General features: G+C 40.2%; 2 protein-coding genes across 4 annotated transcripts; one reads left to right on the top strand and one right to left on the bottom strand.

Moving 5' to 3' along the window:
* Positions 1-217: 217 nt before the first annotated feature.
* spns3 (SPNS lysolipid transporter 3, sphingosine-1-phosphate (putative)) lies at positions 218-19,293 on the bottom strand. Of its 3 annotated transcripts, none has more exons than XM_086226275.1 (13): positions 19,246-19,293; positions 6,378-6,615; positions 6,238-6,303; positions 5,817-5,953; positions 5,437-5,588; positions 2,863-2,929; positions 2,635-2,777; positions 2,283-2,435; positions 2,004-2,193; positions 1,667-1,732; positions 1,490-1,588; positions 1,229-1,400; positions 218-411 (listed from the first exon to the last, which is right to left on the bottom strand). In XM_086226275.1, exons 2-13 carry the CDS (start codon positions 6,592-6,594, stop codon positions 347-349), a joined length of 1,527 nt encoding a protein of 508 aa, XP_086082401.1. In that variant the 5' UTR covers positions 6,595-6,615; positions 19,246-19,293; the 3' UTR covers positions 218-346. The 3 variants fall into 3 exon arrangements, with proteins under 3 accessions (XP_086082401.1, XP_086082400.1, XP_086082399.1); XM_086226274.1 differs by lacking the exon at positions 19,246-19,293 and adding an exon at positions 16,276-16,451; XM_086226273.1 differs by lacking the exon at positions 19,246-19,293 and adding an exon at positions 7,633-7,759.
* Positions 18,822-24,982, top strand: ube2g1a (ubiquitin-conjugating enzyme E2G 1a (UBC7 homolog, yeast)). Its single transcript, XM_086226276.1, has 6 exons — positions 18,822-19,053; positions 21,724-21,826; positions 21,987-22,084; positions 22,804-22,982; positions 23,091-23,211; positions 23,695-24,982. Exons 1-5 carry the CDS (start codon positions 19,008-19,010, stop codon positions 23,175-23,177), a joined length of 513 nt encoding a protein of 170 aa, XP_086082402.1. The 5' UTR covers positions 18,822-19,007; the 3' UTR covers positions 23,178-23,211; positions 23,695-24,982.
* The last annotated feature ends 1,410 nt before the right edge of the window (positions 24,983-26,392 follow it).

A 26,392-nucleotide genomic window follows, 5' to 3' on the forward strand; every position in this document is an offset into this window, starting at 1 on the left:
TAAAGGTCAAAACCCAGACAATTCTTTTTCGTGAAACGTTAGAATTTGTTGTAATATTCAATCACTCAACGGCACTCTGTATCTCTAAATAGGTGCGGCATGCTTCCTTGATTAACTATGCAATGATGTCTCATACACGCTGTCAGGGTGCTTTTTGTTTTTGCTGCTGAAGACAAGAAACATAAAGGTTGTCGACACAATATGATAACAGGTATTTCTTTAATGGGCATTCAAATCACCCCCTCAAGTTCAACATCCTGCTTTCCGCAGTTTTTAATTTATTTAAGTTACATTTTTGACTGATGTTTAAATATTTTATAAATACATTCATTTCATGATTGCTTCTTTACTCCTCCACCTTCTTGCTTAGTTCCAGGGAGGGCTCAGGTGCGGCATCCTGAGGCAGAGGTTCTAATAACACACACACACACACACACACACACACACACACACACACACACACACACACACACACACACACACACACACACACACACACACACACACATATATAACATTCCTTGAAATCCAAGTGGAGAACTCTCAGTAGAAATATCACACATCACACACACACACACACACACACACACACACACACACACTCAAAAACTCACAACACTATGTTGAATCATGCTAGAGAGGAAAACATCTGTTATCTACTGAGATGAGGCCTGCTGGTGTATCTGTCTCACTAAACAGTACAACAGGACAGAGAGAATGTTAACACTGATCCAAACTAGAAAGACAACATTGCCTTTGTCAGGTCTGACTGTCAGTGTGTTATTAGAGATTGTGCACAGATAATGCGATTCTGTTCTTAACTCAGTAAGGAACGTTATCTCGTAGTATGTGTGTTTAATAGAAAGCTATTGTTAAAGAAGGGCTGAACCCTTCAGCATGTGTGTGACTAGTATTAAAGGAACCCACCAACTTTCTGAAAATATACTCGTTTGACAAGAAGATAGATGCCCTTCTCTCTTCTGCACTGCACCAGCTGATGGCAAGTTAGCTTAGCATGATTAATGGTAGTGGCTGGGAAGTGTTAGCATCTCTTCCTTTTGTCCACTAAGCTTCCAAAACCTGAAGTTTCTTCTCTGTGTTTTGTTTCAAGAGGATCAGGTTCAGGATCTTGGTTAGTCTAGAAGTTATTCTCCACATCCTTTCATACAAAGTCAGCCATGAAAGGCATTTTCCAAAGAGATTGAAGAGAACAAGACTATCCATTTACCTTCTACCAGCTGCAGAGCAGACCTCCTGTCTTCATCAATGTACAGCGCAGTCATGAGGAAAAAGAGTCCACCCAGGATCCCAATAAAAGGGCAGAGCAGGAAGCTGTACTGCAGACTGGGGAAGCTCCACTCAGCTGGTGAGGGTTTAGATCTACGTACAGCATCAGAGATCTACAGGCACAAGTGTGAGGACGGCAGCTGTTCAGAAGCACTAATTTATGAAGCATTACTGTCAAACAGAGAGGGGAGCTATTTCTTACCGTTCCTATCAGGTAAGGACTCCCAGCATCACCCAGAAGATGGCACATTGAAATCTGAAGAGCTTCAGCTGTTGCCCTTCTGGTCGGTACCACAACATACTGAACAAAAGGAGAATGAATGTTAAAGGACCTGCTGTCTTTAAGGTTCCTGTTTTCAAAGACAACATTCAGACTCACAAGGAGTATGTCAGCCAGAAGGGACCAGTTCAGTGACAGCAGCACCTCAGCAATGAAAATGAACACCTAAAATGAGATGTGCATTAAGAAGATAGTAATGACAGTCAGAAGGATAAAATCATCACGATGAATGTTTCTTGTTCTAGACATTTTGTCATTGTCCCAAATTATTGTGAACTTGTTTCAGTATTTTGCTGATGCTTGAATTATTCAAAGGGAGGAATACATTTTTTGCAGAGGAAAAAAAAGATCAAGCTTTGACAGAGACGTGACTCATTTGAAGAAGTTAATTATTTTTAATTCTGGGGGTGTGATCAGAGGCCAGGGTGAGTCTTACATAAGTGACTGGGATGTTCACTGATGCCACAAAGATGGTGATAAAGAGGCAGGGGACTGATCCCAGCATGCCCACGGAGCAGATGAGTGGATCTGCATTTGGCACTTTGTCCCTCAAACATCTGGATAAACTAGTGCCGACCACCACTCCCAGAATTCCGGATACCACTGTCACAGCCCCGAAGATATAACTGTACCAGGAGCAGAGGTAATTGTTGTTGTTAGAACTTCACAGTGATGAGAGGACATGAGAATAAATACAGAATGATTCACACTGCACCTGTCTGTGGAGTTGCAGGGCTCCTTGCTGCATGGGGGTCGGAGTCCCTGGGTCACTTGAGCTCTGGATAGAAACGTAGGCATCCAGAAAGCCAGGGCTCCGGTTAGGAATGCCATAGCCGTCACTCCGAGTGATGACCACACGTAACTTTTACTGGGGTTAGAGGGGGATAATATTATTAAATATTAATAGCTAATCATATTTTTGGGGACAAATGCACAAATAGCATCACATATTTTGTCCAACATGGAGCCTTGACATTTATGCTGCAAATCTGTTCTTTATCTTCATCTGGTTTTTATTCGACATCAGTCTCAGCCTCAACAAGCCCATGTTTGTTTCCATGTCTTACTTCTTTAGAAGATACTTGATGTCCTCCAGATACGAACTCTGGCCTTTAACTCCATCTCCGTGGGTTTCTGCCGCACCTCTCGGTGGGTTTGGGCATAAAAATACCAGCAAAATAAGTCCCACAAGACCCAAAATAGGAGTGATCTGACAGCATAGAAACATGTAAAGATAGTTATCAATGTCAGGCTTCAACTGTTGTTTCCATGACAAACAAGTAAAGTGCTCTCACCCTGAGAGCCCAGTGCCAGTCTCCTGTGAGGCTTGTGACTGATGATCCTGTAATGTATCCAAGACCGCTGAGGACACACAGAAGTGTTAAGTCAACTGAGAGCAACTGTATTGACATAAAAAGCTGATAATATGGTAGACTGTCAATTAGTATTGACAGAGAAGAGTCTACACAAATGTACATATTGATTTTTATTGCCGTGGGATTCAAGTGGTAGCTGATTTGAAACTGCTTCTTTTGTTCAACTCAAGTAGAGCTTTCAGTTTTTTGGAGCCAGTTTTTAATATTAATCTTCAAAATCAGAATTGGAACAAGTTTTTTTTTTTGTTAATCATGGCTCTTAATGCTCTAAGTGCACTTAAAGGATACATTATATTGCGAAGCTATGCTTAATACCTCCATAACCTAAAACATTTCAAAGCAAACTTTATTTATATAGCACTTTTCATACAATAAAATTGCAACACAAAGTGCTTCACAAAAATAAAAACAAGCAACAGCAAATACAATATAAAACAATACAATAAATGTTAAGAACCCACCCCTCCCAACCCACATGACCACATACATGCATGCACGCACCCCCCCCCCCACACACACACACACATACACACACACACATACACATACACACACGCATGCACACAACCACACACTGACTGTCAGTAGAAACATGACAGGACACTGAAAATCCTAGAGAGGAAAGACCACCTGTGGGAGCCATCCACACCGGAAGGTGCCACAGCTCACAACCACAGGAAGCGCCGCCACCGAGAGCCCCCCGACCCAGACAGACCGGGTACACTCCACATATAATGCAGAGCCCCCCAGCTGTCCGGGCCTGGACGATCCCAAGGACGACGCCCCCACGGGTGGATCAGACACACCTCCAAGTGTGGAGGGCCCCCACGAGGAAACACTGGAGCTAAGAACTAAAAGACTAAAAGATAGTAGAATATGAAAGAACAGGAATTAAAATAATATGAAAAGATCAGAATGACATAAAAAAAAATTGACATGTTCAAGGCAGAAAGCCAGATTATCTGCTACATTACTTTGAGCTAATATAGTGTGATTTTATGGTTTTATTTTTTTATACTTATTCTATTTCAAGTTATCATTATTTAAATGTATTCTATTTTTATAACGACTTTTTACTTTTACATTGAATCATTGATTTGTGCTATATTAAATCATTTTAATTGATTGTTTCATATTTATTTATCTATTTTTTGCTTATAAAATTTCACTATGTTGTGGATCAACACTTTATCTACATTGATTAGTCATAATGCATTAGTCTAAATCAGTGGTCAACCTTTTCTAGCTCTGGGCCCACTTTTGAGTCTCAAAAATTCTCGGGGCCCACCTCCAACCCCTGTCGATTCACCATCATCATCTTGTCTCTCTTTTCTTTCAATTCTCCCCGTTGCTGGCCAGCTATCTATCCTTACACTCCAGTTTCACCCATCAGCATCGGTCCCGCTACAGCGCGGTCTTGCCAATGACAACAAAATTTCCTGTCTCTCATTTGCTTGTCCCGTGTAATACTTGAAAGAAAAAAACAAAATAATGAAAATAATATTTAAACATTTTAATCTCCTTTTACATTTAACTGAGTTTTAACATTTAAATCATTATTTAGTATTTTTATTTAGAATTTTTATTTTTATATAATTACATTTCCGCCTCCCTCAAATATCATACTATTTTGGAAATCATTTGGCGTCCCACTTATAATACCTTGGCCGTGGCCTACAGGTTGGGAATCACTGGTCCAAATAATCAAATAATATAAATAAACCTATCTCTATGTCTCTGTATCAGTGGTAACCACAGGCCAGATGCATTATGTTTTTGGGTTGTCTGTTCTATTCAGGATAACAAATCATCTCAACAATGCCTTAAAGCAGGGGTCTCAAACTGGTCTAGTAAAGGGCCGTGTGGCTGCAGGTTTTCATTCCAACCCAGCAAAAGCAACACCTACTCTACTTAAATCAATTAGGCTGTGTTCACACAGCTCATTTATTGGATCAGGTGTTGCTTTTGCTGGGTTGGAATGAAAACCTGCAGCCACACGGCCCTTTACTGGACCAGTTTGAGACCCCTGCCTTAAAGGGACTTTAAATATGACGCAAACGTTGGCTGGTACTCATGGGTGAACTGAAACTTTTTGGTGGTCAAAGGTCAAAGTTACTGCCACATCAACTGAATGCAAAATTTCTGCGCTTCACAGAGGAAATGTTTTTAAAATTTGCCACAAATGTATACCTACATACACATATACACTACACACACACACACACACACACACATATTATACATACTTATGTGTGTGTATATATGTATACATACAGTATATACACACATAAACACACTGATTTTATATATATATATATGTTCATATATACATACACACACACACACACACACACACACACATATATATATACAGTATATATATACAGTGTATATATATATATATATATATATATATATATATATATGTTTACAATTCAAATAAAGCTTTATTTACACCGATTATCACATGCAAGATGGAATGAATGTCCCAACCTCCCAACAGGGATGAAGATGTAGAAGGCAGAGATCATGATGCTCCGTTGCGCCCCAGTAAACAGGTCTCCTATGATGGTAGGAGCTACGGTGGAGTAGCTGGCCTCACCTATTCCCACCAGGCCTCGCATCAGCACCAGAAGCCCGAAGTACTGGACAGATCAGGTCAACATAGAGCTCCTATGTCCATTCTATGATAGCTCCTCTCTGCTCACACTTATCAAGAACATTTATTTTCAAATGAAACACATACTACATCTAAAAGGCTGAAATTCAAAGGCTTTTAACATTTCACAATATTAAAAGAAAGCAGAAGGAACAAGGACCTGCAACAAGTGATATCGCCTTAAAAACTGTGGCCACATCAATTTCGCACTTACGGATTTAGTGACAAAAGAGCTGCCCGTTGCAGTCACAAGCCAAACGCTCAAACCACCAGCCATGATGTATATCCGGTTGTAGCGGTCACCAAGGTAACCAAAGAGAGGTGCAAACAGCAGGAAGCTGCAGATAAAAACTGTAAGTGCATTAATATTTCATCAATTATTTGATAGTAATGTAGCAAGTTGACGTCTTTATGCATAATAAGAGATGAAACATTTCAAATTAAAGTGAGTACTAAATCTGAGAAACCTGAGACAGAACCACATTATCTTGCAATAGCCACCAGTGTTCTGCAACTGACTTACAGAACATATTGCATCATTGCATTTTAGGCAATGGAGGGTGACATGGAGAACATACATAGCTCTTAAGGAAGGTGCTTCATCAATAGGTTCGTGTATGAGTGCATCATCATACCAGTCTGTAGAAGTCCAGCTGTACTGTCACCAATATTAAAGAATGTCTGAATGTTGAGAAGGACCCCTGCAGACAACAAAAGCCAGTCAGTCATTTGTTGAGCGGCCGTGTTGTCATGAGCACACGTGGGCTAATCCAACCTGCTATTGTGTAGCGCTCCATGTAGTTAAGCAGGTTGATGTAGCAGAGTACAGCAACAGCTACGTAAGCTCGTGTCTTTGAAATGGCTGGTGTCTCCACTGGCCTGGGTGTAAGCGATGAGAGGCTGTTTATGAAGGAGCCGTAGTGCAGGCCAGAGATAGAGCCCAGACTCCTTCGAGGTAGTGGCCCATCCTGGTGAGACCCCTTTGGCTCCATATTGAGTAGCTCTTTCTTCACCTGGAACAGAGAATGAGTCGGCTAACCGAGTCTCAAAGAAACTCTGACAACCTTTCCACCAGTGGTCTCAAACTCATGGCCCAGGGGTCAGACATGACCAGCCCCATGATTTCATACAGCCAGTTTGGCTCTCAGGTTCCATCATTATTATTAGTAGTAGTAGTATTTATACATTATTAATGGTAATAGTTGTTGCAATAGCAGTAATAGTAGTATTCAATTTCCTCATAAAATTACAGAGAAAAATGATAACGATCCCTTCAGTCGGAAAATCAGTCATGGCAGCAAACTAATCACCAGCCTCCATCCGTTTTATGTTCGATATTGGGTTTATTACAAGTAGAAGCAAGTCAGTGCAAAGAAAACTTTTAGAAGTTAAAGTTCTATCTAGCTGTTCTTTCTCAATTCTATTGTTCTTCAATATAGCATTCTCTTTCAAAAGATAGCACAGTTCAATACTTGAAGTGGCCTTCTTGTGACAGCCCTGGACAATCAGCTTCCCCCAGGTATTTTGAGTTACAAAACCCTGCTTTATACTGTCACCAAACATATTAACATGTGCACAGGAATGGACACAAATCTTATTAAGTAACTCAGTGAATCCCTCAGTGTACATTTATTCTCCTTATGGCATACGTACAGCGATTGCATTTAAGCCCCCACAACTAATCGAATTTTGAGCAAATCAGTTATTACTCATGAGGCAATTACACAAGTGCACAAGAACAAGTTGTTGCAACCATGTGAACACGACAGAAAAAGGAAAAAAAATACTATTCAGAGAAGAATTTCTTAACACACAAGAAGACAGCTGATGATTAAAAAAGAAGTCAAGTCCAAGCATGAATCACATTGCCTCATGCTTTCTGTAAATACACTTTAAAAATGAACGTGGAGTGAAATTAACCTACTAAAAATCATCTTACACTACTTTGTGCTGTCAAAGCCTTGATGCACTCGTTGACATACAGATAGAACCCTAAGCTATCGCAATAAAATCTGGAATTAAACAATAACCTCACAAACTTGTTGTTGAATCTGCGCCCGTATAATCCTCTGAGTTCATTCCATATTGTCAGATGACAGTGTTGCTCCTAACGTCTCTCTGAGGCTGGAGGAATTTGAGCCCTGAGCGTTAATATTGAGTTAGCCGGAGGACTGGCCCATTCTGGGTTGGTCATATGCTCTCACACAGATCTGTACTGTGATGCAACACTGCTATCGTATTCACTTCTCCTCTCTTTGGTTTCTGTCATTATTACCATTGGGAAATGAAACTGTTAAATTCCCCTATAGAGATAATGTACACGAGAGATGGATAAAAGGTTTGAGAGGGTGCAGATGTGGGTGTCAGGTGGTTTAAAGCAGATTTTTTTTGAAGGAGAGGAAGGCCTGTTTATTGATGCATGAATACTGGTATTCTTAATTGAGTTATTACCTCCATCAAAGAAGAATTGGGAGTGTGTTTTAACATATCGAATTCTAATAGTTTTTAATACGTTGGGTTGAGTGCCTTCTAGTTTCTTACTTTAGTTTAGTTTATTTCTGTCCCCATACTGTAAATGCAATAATCTCCACTTCGTTAATCATTAACAAGAATTAAAGACTCAGTAAAAAGTTAGATTGCCCTTGTCAATTCATTCTTGACTATATTCATGCATTCCAATTGATTTTTAAAATGTTCCATGAGGCAAAACTTGAAAACTTTAACAGGATAGTGTGAAAATTCAGAAGATCTGGCCCCAACCTGGCTGTTTCTGTTATTGAAGAAGAAGAAATGGTTTACTATATTCTCCTTTTTCATCTTTGTATTGTCAGAAGTGTTACAGTGTCTTGGTTTAACTGTCTGCTTTTCCATGATACTTCGTTTGCAGCTGCTGATTGTTGGACAGTTGAACAATCTTTTGTTGACACCCATACCAATTCTGTGGGGATTCACACCTAACCTCACCCTCTGTTCCTTCTAATCTTTAATTATTGCAAATGGGGATTTAACATTGAGGTGTGATCTAATTTACATAGGAAGGCCATTATATTGCAGACTTCTTTGCCTTGTGTATTGTACATATTTATCGACCTGCAGAAAGTCTAGCTTCCTGCGGGACAAGTAAACCAGTAAGCCAGTAAACCCAACAAGTTAGAGAATATTCTACAACCTTCTTGTGGACTCAAGGCTGAAGCTCATCTGAACCAGCCACCAAATTGAATTTGAATTTAATTTCTCTAACTCTGTCCTCCTTGATATGCAGCAACCCTGGTTTGACAGTTTGCCAAACTCCTTTCACAAAAGACATGAGTCAGGATAAAAATATCAAGCTCCCATAATTGAATGCAGACGCAAAGTAGATTGGAACATAAAATGAAACAGAAATGACAAAATGCAACTTAACCACTCCAAGTTTCACTCTATTTTCAAGTATCTATGTGCACATCAATCAAATTAATAAATAGATTCCCTTTCCTGTGACCCCCCCCCCCCCCCCCCCCAGGATGTGTGCAGATAATTCTGTCTTGTCAGTAAGCTATCAGTGTTTGCTCCACTGTCAGTTACCTGTCTTCCCAGTTTGTTGACCTCAGACATTTTTCATCAACACCAGGTGTTGTCTCTATAATGGTTTTGTGCATTTTGAGTTTTTTTTTCTGGATTTTGCCACCATGTTCATTTATTCATTTTAAATTGCTTCAGTGCTGTTTGTTTCTGCTACTATGGGTCCTTACAACACCCAGACCACTTGTCAGTTCTACCTATCCAGGTACATTAAGACTTGGGCTAAACACAGAAAAATCAAATTGGCAATTAAATCTTGTGCACGCTCATGGCTGAGGAATGACTCCTGAGGCTCCTGTTTCCTCCATTTCCTGTTTTCTCTGCCTCGTCCCTGAAGAGACCAACACACTATCACACAGTCAAAATAAGAGTAACCTACGGACAGAACACTCTGGAGTCACAACTAATTATCCATTATGGTGGCATGGCTCAGGGGTAGAGTGGCTGTCTAGCAACCAAAGGGTCGCTGGTTCGATCCTTGACCCTGGTGACCATGTTGAAGTGTACTTGAGCAAGATACTTGACCCATGCAAGGTTGGCACCTTGCAAGGCAGCCTTCACCATCAGTGTGTAAGTGTGAGCGTGAATGAGATGACATTGTAAAGAGCTTTGAGTGCCACTAAGGTAGAAAAGCGCAATATAAATTGAGTCCATTTACCATTTACTCTTGTCCTCTCCTGGCAAAAAAGGATAACCTGGGAAATTAGTGTCAGGAAGGTTTTCGGTGTGCCCTGATTGGTAGTTTTGAGCTAAACATTGCATACTTTGCTATCAGAGCTAGGGAAAATTACGGTGACCAGGGCCAAAACCCCCTCATTGCAAGAAATTTTATCTTCCTTCACGAGTACAATGGCCCCAACTTTGAGATCGTGGTAAGCATCATATCCCTCTCAACAAGCTAGAGGGGCTGGCAGATATTTGCACCTCCAGGGTGTCCAAAACATGTCTGTGAGTCTTTGCACTTGTCTCCATTAACTCTTGAGTCGGTCCATGTCTATGAAGTTTCCTGGTGGAGAAGGTACACCATCTTTCTTTATGAGCAACATTGTAGGTGAGAGGATGAGAAGTTAATCAGGGTCCACTGAGACTGGTATAGGAGGTCTATTATCTAAGATAGCTTAAAACTCTGCCATAACGGTGCAAAATACCTCATTTGTGATGTGTAAATCAACTCAAGCAGTATACAATCAAGGGTCCTGCAAGCCACGATCATTCTTTCCCAGGAACCTCTCATGCCAGATGAATAGGGATGATTAAATCCAAAGTGCAGCCTTGCTTGCTCAGATACCTCTAGACACTGGTGTCTGTTTTCACATTGGTGGAGCCCAACTCCTTTGAGGCTCCCACAAAGTTTGTTCTACAACCACTGGAGATGTTTATTTGTTTATCTATTTGTTTGATTGGACCCCGGTAGTCGATGGAGTAGCATGATTCTTCCTAGAATCCACATATAAAAACAATTAAATACTAGAAATGATCACGACATAACTATACATTACAAAAATACTACACAAGAAAAATGTATAAACTTACACCACAAGCCCCTCCCACCTCCCCTACCGCGATCCCCACCCACCTCTTTCAAAAATTTACACTAATATGCAGTACAGTGTATATGCAAAGTTCATGTTTACAGTCACCAAACATTTTGCTCTTTTACATTACAGTAATATACAATATTCCTGATAAATGGTAACAATCAGCTATAATAAGGTTATTTAAGAGTTAGACCTTTTTACTTAAAGTAACCCTTTTAAAGATGTTTTTTTGAAACTTAACTGGAGGATTTTTCAAGTGGAGTTGGTAATGTATTCCAGTGAGTTCTGGCTCTATACAAAATAGATTTCTGCATTACACTGGTTTTGGGTGTTGGACTATAATATGACCTAATGTTGCTTGTCTTGTGGTATGACGGTGTCTGTCATGAAAATATAAAATCCTGGAATAAAAGTCTTAGGGTTTAGCTTGAGACAGAATATTCCTAAGGAAAACGAGAAGATTGCACTTTAATCTCCACTCCAGGGTTACACCACTTATTGAAAGAGAAAGGGACAGCTCTTTTTTCAGTGCATGGTTGGATCCAAAAATCATACATTTTGTTTTCAAAGCATTTAGCACTAGTTTGTTATTTTCCACCCAATTAGATACACCTTCATGCTCTCTCTGCAAGATTACATTAAGCTCACCTAGGCTATTGGAGGATCTATATGATGTGCAATCATCTACAAACATCATTGTAGTTGTTTTATTTAACACAAGGGGCAAATCATCAGTAAAAATGGAAAATAGGAGTGGACCAAGGTAACTTCCTTGGGGAACACCACAATCAGACTTTCTTTAAACAGAGAAGCTTCCACTAAAATAGACACCGTGACCTGTCACTCAAGCTCATTAACCAGTCACCAGCTCCTACACTAAAACCATAAGCAGAGAGTTTTTTTCAATAATAGTTCATGATCTCTAACATCAAATTTTGCACTGAAGTCCAATAAAACAGCACCAACAATACTTTTATCTTTTTAACATAACCAGTCATCTGAGTTAAAGCTGTGCAGGTAGAGTGATACATTTTGTAGGCTTATTGGAACTCAGAGCCAAGGTCATTAATTGAAAAGTAATTCATATTTGATCAAATACTATTTTTTCTAAAAGTTTACTTAAAACACAAAGAACACTGATTGGTCAAGTGTTTTCTTCACTGAAAGGGCTCCTAGTGTTCTTTGGTATGGGAATGATTTTCGTAACTTTCCAAGAATGAGGGAATATATTTTCTTTGAGGCTCAAGTTAAAAACATGACATACAGGTTCGGCAATGAAGTGTGCTGTCAATTTGATTAATTTACCATCAAGATGACCCATTCCAAACTGTAAGCCAGTAGTGTCCTTACGTCCTCTACTGACTCAAGTTTAAACCAAACATGCAAGTCTTGCTTATCATGAGCAATTTCCGGATCAACTCTTACAATGCATTGCAGTTTGAAATGTACATTTTTTGTCTTTGATTTTCAACTATTTAAATAACTAGCAATTTCATATGTTTAGCAAGCTCCTGGATAACAAAAGAGAGTGTATTTATTTAACTTGAAGTGTCCATAGATTGGACAACCTCTATGTGTACAGTTCTTGTACTCATATGAGTGAACAGGATTGCACAGCATTTACTAAATGCTTGATCTTACTTGCCTTGTGAAAGAAGGTTGTGTCTAAGAAATGAAATTGTCGCAGCCAGGCAAAAAGCTTTGACTGAAAAAGAGGCGAGATTAACTGGATTGTGTTTGAGAGCCACTGTTTAGGCTCTAAGAATTGCTTGGTAGCTACCCCAAATAGCTACCCCAAAACAACGTTGCTGTCACAATAGATCTTGGTATCATTTGGCTCAAGATCCAGTTCTCCCAAAATGAGCACTGCCATTCAATGCGAACACTGCTGCACATAAATCCAGCTGGGGAATAGTAAGGTCAGACCAAATAGCTAAATTTACCTTCAAATCTTGAAGTGAGTCCCTCTATGATCACCACTCAGTGATTCTGCTCTCTGAAAGTCATAGGCATCCATAGGCAGCTTGCATGGTAAGGCTCTCCCCTTTAGCGTAATGGGGGCCACTCGTCCAAAGGGATCAAATAAACTATTCACTGGCAGAATCCCACGTGATGTAAAAGGTTGGTCACTGTTTGTCACTGCAAAGACGAGTGTATCTGTTGCTATTTTTCAGGCTTCATTGCATGAATGCAGTCTCTGTGGAGATATTTATCTTTCAATCCCTTTTCATGATCTTCAGGATAAAAGGTATCCAATTTTGTGGAGTCAAAGGTTGGACTCACTGAGAGATGCTCTTCAGAGAAGTTCTCTCCAGAAGATAAATAGCCTCTGCAGCAGTGAGTAGAGACACAAGCCCATCATTGACGCAGAAATGCCTCTCCACAATCTTTATTGTGTCAGCACACATGCATATTTACACCTTCTTGGACAGGCCGCCTGAGCCCACAACTGGATTTGACCAGTCTTTTGACGGGTGGTAGACTCCAAAGCTCGGCAGATACCAAAGTCATCCTTATCCAGTGTAGGGGATAATTCAGCATGATCATTTTTAAATATCTTCCAAGGTGTCAAGTTAATCTTTCAGCTCTGGCCTCTTATCTAAGGTGTGGTGCAAGGAAATGAGATGGGTAAGAGCCTGCTCATGGTTGTTGGGAAGGCACTGTCTGGGAACTCTGAAGGAAAAAGGAGTGATCCAGCTATTTGTTTCATCTCTGTAAATGTGCACAGCCACAGTCCTTTAAAAAAATTCTGTAATCAATGGATGGAGACCGCTTTTGTCATTCTGAGTTCTATTAAACAAGTTGCCTTGTTTGAGTTTATTCACAAGGCAAGCATGTGTGATTGTATGCTCTGTGACTTTTTTTTTCATGCCTGGTTTAGCTGTCTTTCTGCTCCCTGCCATCACTGATCCTTTGGCTGAATGAAGCTTTCACAGGGGGTTAGGAAGGATAGTTTACTGTTCATCATTACATGCGCTTTAAAGGCACTTGCAGTGTGGTTGTGTGCATTTCCAAAGCATAGATCATCCATCAGAACCCAACCTAGGTCCAACTTCTGTGCAAAGGGTTTAGTCAATTTATCTGTTGTCTTACTTTGTGCACTCAAATAATATCCCTTCATCGAAAGAGAAGAAGCTCTGGGATAATATCTGCTACAGTCCTCTGAAGGGGGTGAAGATGCATTGCATTGGGTGCTGGAATTTAGGATGCAACCAGATACTCAACAACAGGTTGAGTATCTGGTTGCATACTATAAGCAGTGGTAGGGCGAGGTTGACTGTGTCACACACCGACTCAATGTGGAAGCCCTCTGCTCTCCTTTCAGACACGTTAACTTGACCAGCATAAGTTTAGATTGAGTAAATGGTGGGACAGCTCTGAATGCTAAATGCTTCCAAGAATTTTGAAAAAAACAAAAGACGATTGTTCTGATTGTCGAGGACGGCATACAGTTTTATGGCTTACTCATGCTTGCCTTGTGAGTAAACTCAAACGAGGCAAATCTAAGAATAAGACCAGCTCATTTGGCCTTGACTGGATAGTTCAGCATATCATCTGCATAACGATGAAAATGAATCGAGTGTTAACTTATAATGTGACCCAATGGGAGCAAATGGTTGTCTGTCTATATGTGTTGGCCCTGCGATGGCCTGGCGAGTTGTCCAGGGTGTACAACGCCTCTCGCTCGAAGGCAGCTGGGATCGACTCTACCCCCCCACCCCCTGAACCCTTAAGAGGATAAGGCGTAGAAAATGGATGGATGGATATGATAATAAATGGTATCAAAAGCTGCACAAAGATCTAAAAAGACCAGCACAGAGATAAGTCCCTGATCTGGTGCCAGTAGAAGGTCATTAGTAGCTTTAAATAATGCTGTTTCTGTGCTATGATTCATCCTGAAACCTGATTGGAAGCCCTAAAATAAGCTATTGCTTTGAAGAAGGTCACAAAGCTTTTCAGCAACTGCTTTCTCCAGAATCTTGGAGAGAAAGCAGAGAGCTCCAGTGCTGAAGAGAAACCTTGGTTTGTTTTTTTCTTATTTTCCTCTAGTAATGCTAGGTTATTGGCTGCTATAGTTTTATGAAGGGCTTTCCTATAAATTTTAAGGCTATCTTTTGCCTTGTCTTCCAATTCGGAGGCACGCCACATCCTCCTCACTATTTGTGTTGTTTGTTACAGCTGTCTGGTTTCAGCTGAAATAGATGAATCATTAAAGGTCAAAACTGTCCTCACATTTTGCAGAAACTAGAAACACCACACCATGATTGTAAACCACGGAAATGTATTCCTGTCACTGTCACCTTGATATTTAATGTCCAAAATCTTTTCAGCTCATACTTGAGTCCCAATGGACACTTGAAGAAATCTGCTTGAGGTTTTGCAGGGCTTCCCGTAACACTTTTTGAGGTGTCAAGACTCCTGTGTATCAGGAATTTCTTTTCTAAAATATCATCGACAAAGCTAAATTTTATCCATCCATTGTCTTCCACTTATTCCCATTAAGGGTCACGGGGGGGCTGGAGCCTATCCCAGCAGCTACAGGTGAGAGGTGGGGTTCACCCTGGACAGGTCGCCAGTATATTGCAGGGCCAACATACAGAGACAGACAATCATTCACACCTACGGTCAATTTAGAGTATCCAATTAGCCTAGTCCAGAACATGCAGACTCCACACAGAAAGATCCTGTGCCCGAGCCGGGACTCAAACCCCGAACCTTCTTGCTGTGAAGCGACAGTGCTAACCACTGCACCACCATTCCGCCATGCTAAATTTCATATTTGAGAATTATTTTTTTAAGCAGTTAACAACTTTTATCTGTTTGATTTCATATTGAGAATGACAGTCACAAGAACCTACAATAAACTGTCATGGATAGAATCTTTAACAGAATAAAGCACAACATAATAAGTCATACTATAATGCGTAACTGCAGTTAAAACCCAAGAGAAAGAAGTCTGTTCAGGTTCTCATTCATCAAATCCTCGACAGAGAGGACAGATGGTTTGAAAGAGGAGTTGTAGAAGCCATCCACGTCAGGATAGAGAAACCATTTTTGAACAGAGGAGGTGGACTGCGACATTTCCTTTCACCTATTTACAACCAAGTCCTTTCAAAGCTTCCCCAAAGAGTTCAGCTGAAAGACCCATGTGGAATGGCTGATGCCAGCACAGCCCATTAGCATCTGAGTGGTCGGTGAAACTCCCTAACGACCACCCCTGAAACTCCCTGACACCACACAACGACTGTCGTTTGGGGAGGCCAGGTGAGTCTCGGGAGGGTCGTTTCCACCACAATAGCACTGACCACTCCCACATAGGTTTATAAGCTGGAGTTTCCACACTCTTCACTAGAACTGAAGAAGCCTCTCGGATGAGAGGTGAAACGTCTTCAAGATAAACTTACGTCCAGTTGACCAGATTTTACTTCGCTTCGAACCAAGAGAAAGAAGTAGATTTAATACATCACATACAAATTCCAAACTCCATAAAACTCCACAGAAGAACAGTCAGATATGTTTCAGAAAAAGGTACCATTGCTAATCATTATAAAAGGAAAAGGTTAGAGAACTCACAGTCTCAGCAGTCTGTCACCTCACATAGTGGTGGCTGATGTATTTGGTGTTATACCATGGTCAGGCTGAGTACTCTTTTCTGATTGGCTGTCAGGGAGTTTACTAAAACTGTATACATGCACAAGTAGTTAGATGTAGGCTTAATCACTCACTCAAAATGACTCCGCCACCCAAGATGTAACTATGGCAACTGTAAACTGTCAAAGCCTCCGTACTAACGGCTAATAAACAACTAAAGACAATTTCAAGAACATGCACCCTTTTTCCTGTAATCTAACAAGCTCAAATCAACTCCAGACTCAATACTTTACTGCCTTGAAGTCTGATTTTATTGTTTCAATGCAGTTAAATCTGCTGATTTTGAAAGTAGAAAACTGTAGAAATTTCAACACAATCTCTCGTTGCAAATAACAGCATTTCAAGACAGCAAGCAGCTGGAACTAATTCCCGGATGACAAAACACATTAAATATTTGAGCAGTGATTTTGGCAACCAACTTCATACAGTTGTTAAAATAACTCATGTACTTCTTAAAACTTTTTTTGGTAAAAGTGGGATAATCAACTTGTAGGTGTGCATATATACGGTTTTGGATGCACTTCGCAGAGGCAAATAACTACCCGACGCACAGCAGAGGGTGGTTATTTGCCTCCATGTTATGCATCCAAAACCATAGAAATGCACACCTACGAGTTGATTATCCCTTGCATAATCCAGATGGATTAGTGAGGCTAATCTGACAAAAATGCTTGCTTAAATTCTGAGGGGGGGGGGGGTGAGGAGAAAATAAAACAATTATACCCAAAAAATCTGAACAATAATATACATAAATGGTACTTAGTTTATCATGAGCGGGATTGAATTCTGGATTGTGAGGGCCAGAGACAATGTAGTGTGCAAGTGCACTCAGAGCTCTAACAAGGCAGGATCTAGTGTCATCTAGTGGTAAAATCAAAGACTGCAGCCCTTCACCCCTCCCCTTAATTTGTCATTCAAATAAAATATGCAAGAATTTGAAAAACCTTTATTGGATTTTGTTTGCAGGTGGCATGGTGGTGCAGTGGTCAGCACTGTCGCCTCACAGCAAGAAGGTTCTGGGTTTGAGCCCCGGCTCCAGCACAGGATTTTTCTGTGTGGAGTCTCCATGTTCTCCCTGTTCCTGCATGGGTTCTCTCCAGGTACTCTGGCTTCCTCCCACAGTCCAAAGACATCAAGAGGGGACGAGGCTGATTGATACTCTAAACTGACCACAGGTGTGGCTGTGAGTGTGAATGTTTGTCTCTATGTGTTGACCCTGTGATGGACTGGTGACCTGTCCAGGGCGAACCCCGCCTCTTTCCCAAAAGCCGCTGGGATAGGCTCCAGCCCCCAGTGGAAGAAAATGGATGGATGGATGGAATTTTGTTTGCCTACAGCACAGTTATGAAAGAGGAGGAAAAAATTGTCCACTCTTTGTTGCAGTCCCTGGAGATTGTGATGAAAGCACTGGAGTGTAGATGTGGAGACCACTGCCCTATCAAAATGGATCATGTCCCAATCAATTACGAATGAGGAATCAACCTGCAAATATTCACCTTAAGTTTCTGCAAAATAGGAGACAAACAGGGGCTGAATAATCACTTTGTTTACACAAGCTCTTTACTTCCTCCAAGTCTTTCCCTCATCATGAATGGCCAGATTAACCATATTGCTGCTGTTGTCAGACTACACTGACGTCTCCAGAAACTGTCTGGATGGTTCCTTATTCCTTTTATTGGTTCCTGTGATACAATTGCAAAAATTAACAAAAATAGTGCCAGATAACAACATGTTTGTACTAAGCATGGGCGCTTAAGTCTGCCTGCATGACAACAACCAATGCAATTTACAATTTAAAATGTTTCTTTTGTGAATGGAATTTGGTTCTGAGATAAATTATTATTAAATTAAATCTCCTCCATGAGTTACTGCAGTCACAGTTTCTTCATCCTCATCTTCATCCTCTGCGTACTCTTCAAATATGCGTGGATCTTTGTTGAGTTGTGTCCATGACAGTCAGCCAGCCAGTTTCACTCATAAACTGTTGTGATAAAAATTTTGGAACATGTGACATAATGGGCTCTGGGGAAGAGGACCCCCTAAAGGATTCATTCTGAGCTCCAAATATACAACAATTCTGAGTTTTAGGTGACAAAATAAAAATGAAAATATAGTTATTTAAATTACATACAATTTCAGCCAAAAGATACAATAAATACTTTAAATACTTGCTGTCAATATAGCGGATTTTCTTTTTGATAAAAGGCCGAGAAATTCAACGTTAAAGAAAGTAAAACAATCAGACAAATAAAAACGCACCCGCGATTTGTTTGGATTAGTTGCAAAATTTAAAGGGTTATTCCGTGGTTCGTACCCCAACCCTTCACCGAGTTTCATAAAAATTGACACAACTGTTTTGGCGAAATCCTGCAAAAACAATAAAATTATTGAAATTAAAGACATATTCAGAAGATGGCAGTGGTGCATCAATCAGGATTGTATCTGTTGTAAAACCTTAACAAAGAAGAAGAAAAAGCAGTCCCAGCAGGGAGACCTGAGGCAGAGCAGCTGCATCAGCAGGCAGCGAAGAAGAAGAATGACGAGAATGCTAAGCGGAAAATAGAGAGGACGGAGGACTTTTTAGTGAACGTTAATTTAACGCTGTTACCTCGAAATATTATTGCTCAGCATCGCTACTTTACATTCGTTAAAATATGACAGAGCCTCAGTCAGCGCTGCTACTCAGGAGACAGCTCGCAGGTAATGAAACCTTAATGCCGACAGTACAGCTAACTAACACCGCCGTTAGCTGATTCAAACCATAGTGCTGGCACAAACTGTTTTCTTGAACCCGGGACAAATCAACTACTTAGAGATATGGTGGTGGAAGCCCGCAGACACATTTACCACAGTTCAAGTTAACGCATTGTGTACATGGAGAGACCAACTCACGCTCCTATGCTTCGGCGTCGCATATCGATTTGGGCTGAAAGCTGTCAGAAGTCCTATCAACTGTGTAGTATCTGGCTAGCTAAAATAGGCTAGCTTGGCGTTAGCACCCAGTTTGCTCGGTCGAATGTGTTTACATAGGTTATATTCGACATAACATATGGGTTTTTCCCATTTTTTACACAGTGTTTACTAGTTGTGTATTTGACATGGTGCAGTTTTTCTACTGTGTTGATAAATCCACTCAAAAGTATTTAGTCGAGCCATTTCCCCCCGCTAACTGCACTGTTTTGCTAAATCTTGGGCTAAATGTAGCTTTTGTCACTGTTGTTTTCTGCAACACGCCAAGCTAACAGGCTAATGATAATCTCGCATTACCACCAGCCACTACCGAATTATAATTAGAAACTCTTAATACTAGACACCTACCCAATGCAGCTGAGACGAGCTCAGATTGTATAAGATTTAGGTTGCAGCACTTATGTTACATGTATTTCAGTTCTGTAACGTTATCGTTGGCGTTATCGATTGAGATAGATATATATATATATATATATATTCCTTTTCCAGACAGATTGTTGATTTGAAAATGTCACCATTGGACTTTATATGAATGTCAGGCAGCTGACCTATAAATCTCCTCTTTATATGAGATTAAGGCTTCACATCTTTTTTTATTAAACAGTTAAAGAAAGTGATCTAAATCATGCTATTGCAGCTGCCAAGAGTGGGACCTGGGCGTGGACTTTGTCTGCCATAATATTTGATTTGGAAACATAAAATAATATTAATAACTATAATGATGATAAGATATATACATAGAAACATTTTTTTAAATGCCTTTTATGCTGCTTTTGTGACAGATTTTACATTTTCAATATGCAGGAACCCTGATGATTTATTTTTATAATTTGACAGCAGAGAGACACATTAAACAAGGTGTCAGTTTGGCATGAGCAAAGTAAAATAAATGGAGATGGAAAGAAACAGGATGTGAACAACCCAATACGTGTTTGGTTTCACCCCACGGCCCATCACTGAGTTCGAGTTTCGCCCCTCTAAGGGAAAAGTTTAATCAGGCAGGATAAAGGTAAAGCTTGTGTGGTTAGCAGAATAAGTTCTTAATTCATAGAGGTTTTCATTGCCACCTCAATTTTAATGTGCTATTATAGCAACAGATACACAATGTATTAAATATTCACACATTTTTAAGACATTGAAACCAATCAAAATATTTCCTTTTAGCAATGTTGACTCGTGCATTTAACCCTCTGAACAGAAAGCAGTTTAATTTTTCCATTATTTATTAAGTTGGAGGACTTCATGAAACCACTATGGAAAGAGAATAACGTTGGCAAAGGGACCTCAAAGTGTCTTTTTTTTGGAGCACATTTATCAAATCATAGATCAGTCAAAAGTAAAAAAAAAAAATCCTCCACAATAAATTTGCCAATATTGTAAACATGTTGTCTTACTATTTTTCTAATTCTATAGATAAGGTGTTTTCAACCAATTACATGATTTACACATCTTGTAGTCTGCAGCTCAGAAAAAAAACTCTGCATTTTTGTCATGTAACTGCCGTTCGTGTCATTCTTGTCTTTCTAGTTGCATTCCATAGTGCAGGATTTTACATTTTTACAGGCTTTTGTTAGTTCAAGTGTTTTTGGGTGTGAATTGTTCAATGAGACACTTGAAAATAAAGGGGTTCTGATGAAATATTGCAGGTGCATTTACCCTTACATTTCATTATTTTTGCAGAGGTAAGCACATGATTTACACAAAGACCATCGGAGAGGAGAAATGTTTTACAGCTTCTGGCTAGGATTTATTTATTTATTTATGACAGAATATTTTATGTTTCAGATCTTCTGCTCCACCCAGACCTGAACCAAATTATACTTGTAAATCAACAGTCTAGCAAATTTCTGGAAATTACTAAATCAGGTTAATGTGTTTAAAAAAATGTGACAGTGTCAATAAATCATGTGGTTCTATAGCTAACATTTTTTTCACTGTTTCACTTGTTTGGAGTTGTAAAGTAAATGTGTTCTTTTAATCAACAGCGGCACTCTGTGTCCAGCAAATGGTCCATCCAAGCCTAGCAGAGTTCTTAGTAGAACAGCAGAAAAATATCATTAGATCAAAAACACACTCGGAAGCTTTCTTATGCAATCTGTTATCTTTGACCTCTTGTGTAAGCTACCACTGAACACACATGAAACAAAATGACTAGAAACCAAGGTGTTCTGCCAGCTGAGATGGAGGCAATTGTTCCATTTTTTCCTTTTGGTGAATGTGACACCAAAGTAGGGGTGGTGTTCTTTAGCAGCAGTGCGCTGCTCCTCCCTTAACCAACCAAGGGACACCTCTTCATGTTACATTGTCTTCAGAAAAGCACAGTCCAGTTCATACTCTTCAGGAACTACAATGTGAGCCAGTGACTACATGGTGTAACGTGGCATTTCTATTTCTCTGCAGAGCTGAACAAAAACCCAGTAGAGGGATTCTCTGCAGGCCTGATCGAGGATAATGATCTCTACAGATGGGAAGTTCTTATCATTGGGCCACCAGACACACTTTAGTAAGTATCACTTGTTTTGTTCAGCAGATAGAGTTGGGGCTTTGCTTTATTTTATGTTGTTTTTTTTTGCTGCCCCTGCTTGAATGTTTTTGACACTTGCACGATATTGAATTATTGTTGTATTGATTTCTGTCTTGGATCCATTTTTGTTTGTTCACAGTGAAGGTGGCGTGTTTAAAGCTCACCTGACTTTTCCCAAAGACTACCCTCTCAGGCCACCTAAAATGAAATTCATCACAGATATTTGGCACCCTAATGGTAGGTACAATTACAGTGTGTTACTTGTCTTTGCTAGAAGACCTGCAGTTCAGTACATGTGTGTGAATGATGTAAACATTAAGGCCAGAATGCTTACTTGCAGAACTTTAACCTCAACGTCAGGAATATTATTTGCTCTAGTTCATAAGCTTCGCTTGCCTTTTTTGTTTTTTTTTTGGTTTTTTCGATCAAAGGAATTATCAGTGGCATACAGCACACCAGTGGAGTTCACTTCTAACAATTATGTCAGATCATGGAAGAGGAATTTTATGCAGTTGAGAAATATTTTGGGACGCACTGTTATCAAATCACCATGATCTTATAAATGTAGATATATGGGGACAGATGCTGTCATAACAATTTCCCAGTTTTGTTTTTGTTTTTTTTAATCATTTTGGCTAGAGCTGGTTATGTCGATCATGTGTGACAGACAGTTTGTGCATACAGAGTTGTTTGGCATAGGGGTTATAATGGTACCTTGTTCTAGAAAAAAGATTAATAAAGTTTATTATTAATTACATTACATTTCAGAAATGTAATGCGGAAGTGACATTTGAGTCCAATCGACGGGGGAAACCCTGTCTTAAGCATTGTCCATAAACTACATTCATTCATTTGTTGCAGCTAAATGTCTCTCCCAAATGAGCATTAAGATCAAATACCACTCTCTTGTAAAATGGGAATGCCTAATTACATAATCTGTATTTTCTTTTTCCTAGTGGACAAGAATGGAGACGTATGTATTTCTATATTACATGAGCCAGGGGAGGATAAGTACGGTTATGAAAAACCAGAGGAGCGCTGGCTGCCCATCCATACAGTGGAAACCATCATGATTAGTGTTATCTCTATGCTGGCAGACCCAAATGGTGACTCACCAGCCAACGTGGATGCTGCAGTAGGTTTACTTGATAAATACTGTTGTTCATTACAATTAATGGAGCGTACAAATAGAATATGCACCGTCCTCAAACTAAATTTTATTTACATTTTTCTTCCTCTGCAGAAAGAATGGCGGGAGGACAGACACGGTGCATTCAAGAGGAAAGTGGCACGCTGTGTACGAAAAAGCCAAGAGACTGCGTTTGAGTGATGTTTAGCAAGGATTTAGCTTCATTTTTTTCAGGGTAAGTATGATAAAGCTTCTCTTTAACCAATCAATGAACATTAATGTCACTTGTGGTTCCTATTGTGTTATGAAAATACCCACCCTGAGCTTGGAGCTAAAGTGGCTCTTTCAAAAAGGGGTTCCTAGAAATATGGTTCCCAATTGTTGCGGCCCGAAAACACCTCGAAGGGGCTACATTTTCTTAACAGTTCGAGAACCTGTAGAAGAGTTGCTCCACTCCGAAAGCATCTCAGTGCCATCATGCTCCATCAATACCGACAAGGCAAACAGCTGTGGCTGCTGTTGACTTGTTATGTATATTTTTTGGCGTCTTCATTCTTGACGTCCATGGGGTGCAAGGTTGCATGTTACAGGCTGTACACCTGCTGCTGTCCATTCTATCAATAACTATTTGTGCCCTTGCCTGTAAGTATTATGATATTGTGACTGGCCTTGCTGCTTTGTCACCATTCTTTCTTTCTGTCTCCCTGCTCCCCAACAGGTCTCCAATTGAAAATCAACATGGCACTGTTTCCTGCACTCTTCCACCCTGTTGCCAGGCTTGTCCTCCATTTTATTTTGGCAGGAATAGACTGGCGACTGTAGGCTGCAATAGAACATAACAGTGACTACAAAGGCTGACAGAAAACCGCCAAGCAAGTGCCAACTCAAATGAAAAAAAAAAAAAACCCAGAAGATGATTAAACATTTTTCAAGTCTGTGAACTGCTTCAACATTCAGGAAGATATTGTAAAGACATGTATATAGCACAGACAAAACCGGATAATATATAAGCTCCCTTTCCATCCGTCAAGACACTTAGACCAAATGAATAGCGCTGGTTCAGATACTTATTTTTTCCATTTCCCAGTTCCAGCATGCATTGTCTCTCTTTAGATTGTTTTAACAGGAGGTCTCAGTTAGGCGGAGAATCGCCACGCTGTTGAAGGAATGTCACCTGTGAGGAGCTTGATGGAATCGAGAAGGATATGACTGAAGGGTTGTTGTTGTTTTTTGTGTGGAACTCCGCCATATGATAAAATACAACTGTTGGGTTCTTGGAGAACTCAACATCACGTGTACCAGCATAAGTTTGTTTTTTCTTAAGCATTTATGTCTTACCATCACACACTGTTAACTGAAAGGCAACACACCCGTTAATTTTTGTGCATGCAGAATTTTTGTTTGATTCTTTTTTCAAAAGTGCCTCCTAAATAAAATGCTTGGCCACCTCACCCTGTATTGAGCAAGTTTTACAAAATGTTCTAAGAAAGACAACAGTTATGTATCACTGGTATTTGAATTTATGTCCTGGCCAGTACACATGCAAACCACGTGCAAAATTATGGTATGGGCAACAATTTGGTGTAGCAATAACTCCCCTCCTATGATGTGTACACATTTATTTGGAATATCCTATTCAAATTTCAGGTCCTATTATCCTGTATTCTGCTATTACAGCAGCTGCTCTTCTCTTCGTCTGTGTTGTCCTCAGTGGAGATTGTTATGCATGCTTATCTTGGTTTTATTTATTTATTTTTATTATTTTTTTGGTTTGTTTTTGCTGAAGGTTTCTGGAATTTTGTTTGCGAATGATTGTTTTCCTTACAGTATGTGTGCCCAGTTTGGTTTGTTGCTCTTTCTCCTGGTCCACAATCTCATGATTCTTCTCACTGAGCTATTGCAGTTTTGCCTAATGTACAAAGACAAAATACTGATGTATATTTTTCATGTTATGAAACCTGTCACCTGTAGTGAGTTCTTCTAAAATATGATGTTTTTTTCCAATATTTCCTTGTGTATTTGATTCAGGTGTCTGACATGAAATACATGTTTCTCATGACACAGAAGCATTTCATGTACACAAAGAGATTTCATTGCAAAACAATATTTAGTGCCTTTTTTCATCTGGTTTCATTTATATTTGAAACATTCAAAATTCTTTTAGTATAAAAGTGATTTGAGCAAATTCGTCAATTAATAATCCATAGGTGGAGTGTTGATGCTGTGATCTGCTTTTTCAGATCATGCATTCTTCTGCAGCTTCCTGTTCTTTTAGTCCTGGATGAACTGCTTATTATTGTCATTTATAAAGTTGTACATGTTTGGGGAACTACAGCTGCTGAATGAATCAATTTTGAACAGACTAATAACCAAACAACTGTGAACTGTGTCCCAGAATATTTTCAGATATGTTTCACAGACCTGACATGCTTGCTTACACATCACTGTCAACTGCTCACAAAATTCTCCAGTTTCATTCACCATCCTTGCCCAAATGTATTTAGTACCCTGAAAGCTAGAACAAGTGAATAAAACGCTGTAGTACGACAACACCTGAACCACAAAATCTCCCCAAAAAACTCGGCAAGCAGAATGTTAACTTGACTACTATTGCTTTCGAAGTGTTAAAGTGCCATGTCAGGCCACAGAAGAACTGTTCTCAGTTCAACTTAATTGTCCATCCATCTATCCATCTTCTGCTTATCCGAGGTCAGGTCATGGGGAACGCAGCGCAAGCAGGGACACCCAAATTTCCCTCTCCCTGACTAATTCGTCCAGCTCCTCATGGGGTAACCCAAGACATTCCCGGGCCAGTTTAGAGACTCTCCCAAGTGTTCTGGGTCTTCCCATATTTGGACGTGCCCTGAACACATCCCCAGGGAGGCGTCTGGGAAGCTTCCTGACGAGGTACCCGAGCCATCTACATCTGACTCCTCTCGATGTGGAGGAGAAGCAGCTCCTCCCGGATGGCAGAGCTTCTCACCCAATTTCTCAGGGAGAGCCCAGCCACCCTCGGGGGGGGGGGGGGGGGGGACTCATTTTGACTGCTTATACCCACGATTGTGTCCTGTTGGTTGTTACCCAAAGCTCATGACCATAGTTTAGGGAAGGAATGTGGATCGACCGGTAAATTGAGAACTTTGCCTTTAGTCTCAGTTCCCTCTTCACCACAATGGAGTGGTGGAGTCCAAACATCAGTGGAGATGAGTCTGACTTACTGCCAGCAATGCAGACCAATCTCTGGCACTGGTCATACACGGAGCAAATCACCTGAGTCAGGCAGTCTGATACACCACGCTCCTGGAGTACCCCCCTACAGGATTCCTTGAGGGAAGTCTGCAGAACACATGTAGACTGGTTGGGCAAACTCTAATGCACCCTCAAGGACCCTGCCTGAGTGTTGAGCTGGTCCACAG

Source organism: Aulostomus chinensis, chromosome 15 (genome assembly GCF_037954235.1).
Source record: "Aulostomus chinensis isolate RoL2024-O1b breed Wild chromosome 15, RoL_Achi_v1.0, whole genome shotgun sequence".
Classification (NCBI taxonomy): domain Eukaryota; kingdom Metazoa; phylum Chordata; class Actinopteri; order Syngnathiformes; family Aulostomidae; genus Aulostomus; species Aulostomus chinensis.

Excerpts from the sequence above, each read along its gene's own strand:
- spns3 (XM_086226275.1), bottom strand. The coding sequence starts at position 6,594 with ATGGAGCCAAAGGGGTCTCACCAGGATGGGCCACTACCTCGAAGGAGT. Across the intron at positions 6,304-6,377 it reads GGAGCGCTACACAATAGCAG|GGGTCCTTCTCAACATTCAG; the intron begins GTTGGATTAGCC and ends TGTTGTCTGCAG. Across the intron at positions 5,589-5,816 it reads GCTCTTTTGTCACTAAATCC|TACTTCGGGCTTCTGGTGCT; the intron begins GTAAGTGCGAAA and ends TGATCTGTCCAG.
- ube2g1a (XM_086226276.1), top strand. The coding sequence starts at position 19,008 with ATGACAGAGCCTCAGTCAGCGCTGCTACTCAGGAGACAGCTCGCAG. Across the intron at positions 22,085-22,803 it reads AGATATTTGGCACCCTAATG|TGGACAAGAATGGAGACGTA; the intron begins GTAGGTACAATT and ends TCTTTTTCCTAG. Across the intron at positions 22,983-23,090 it reads CAGCCAACGTGGATGCTGCA|AAAGAATGGCGGGAGGACAG; the intron begins GTAGGTTTACTT and ends CTTCCTCTGCAG.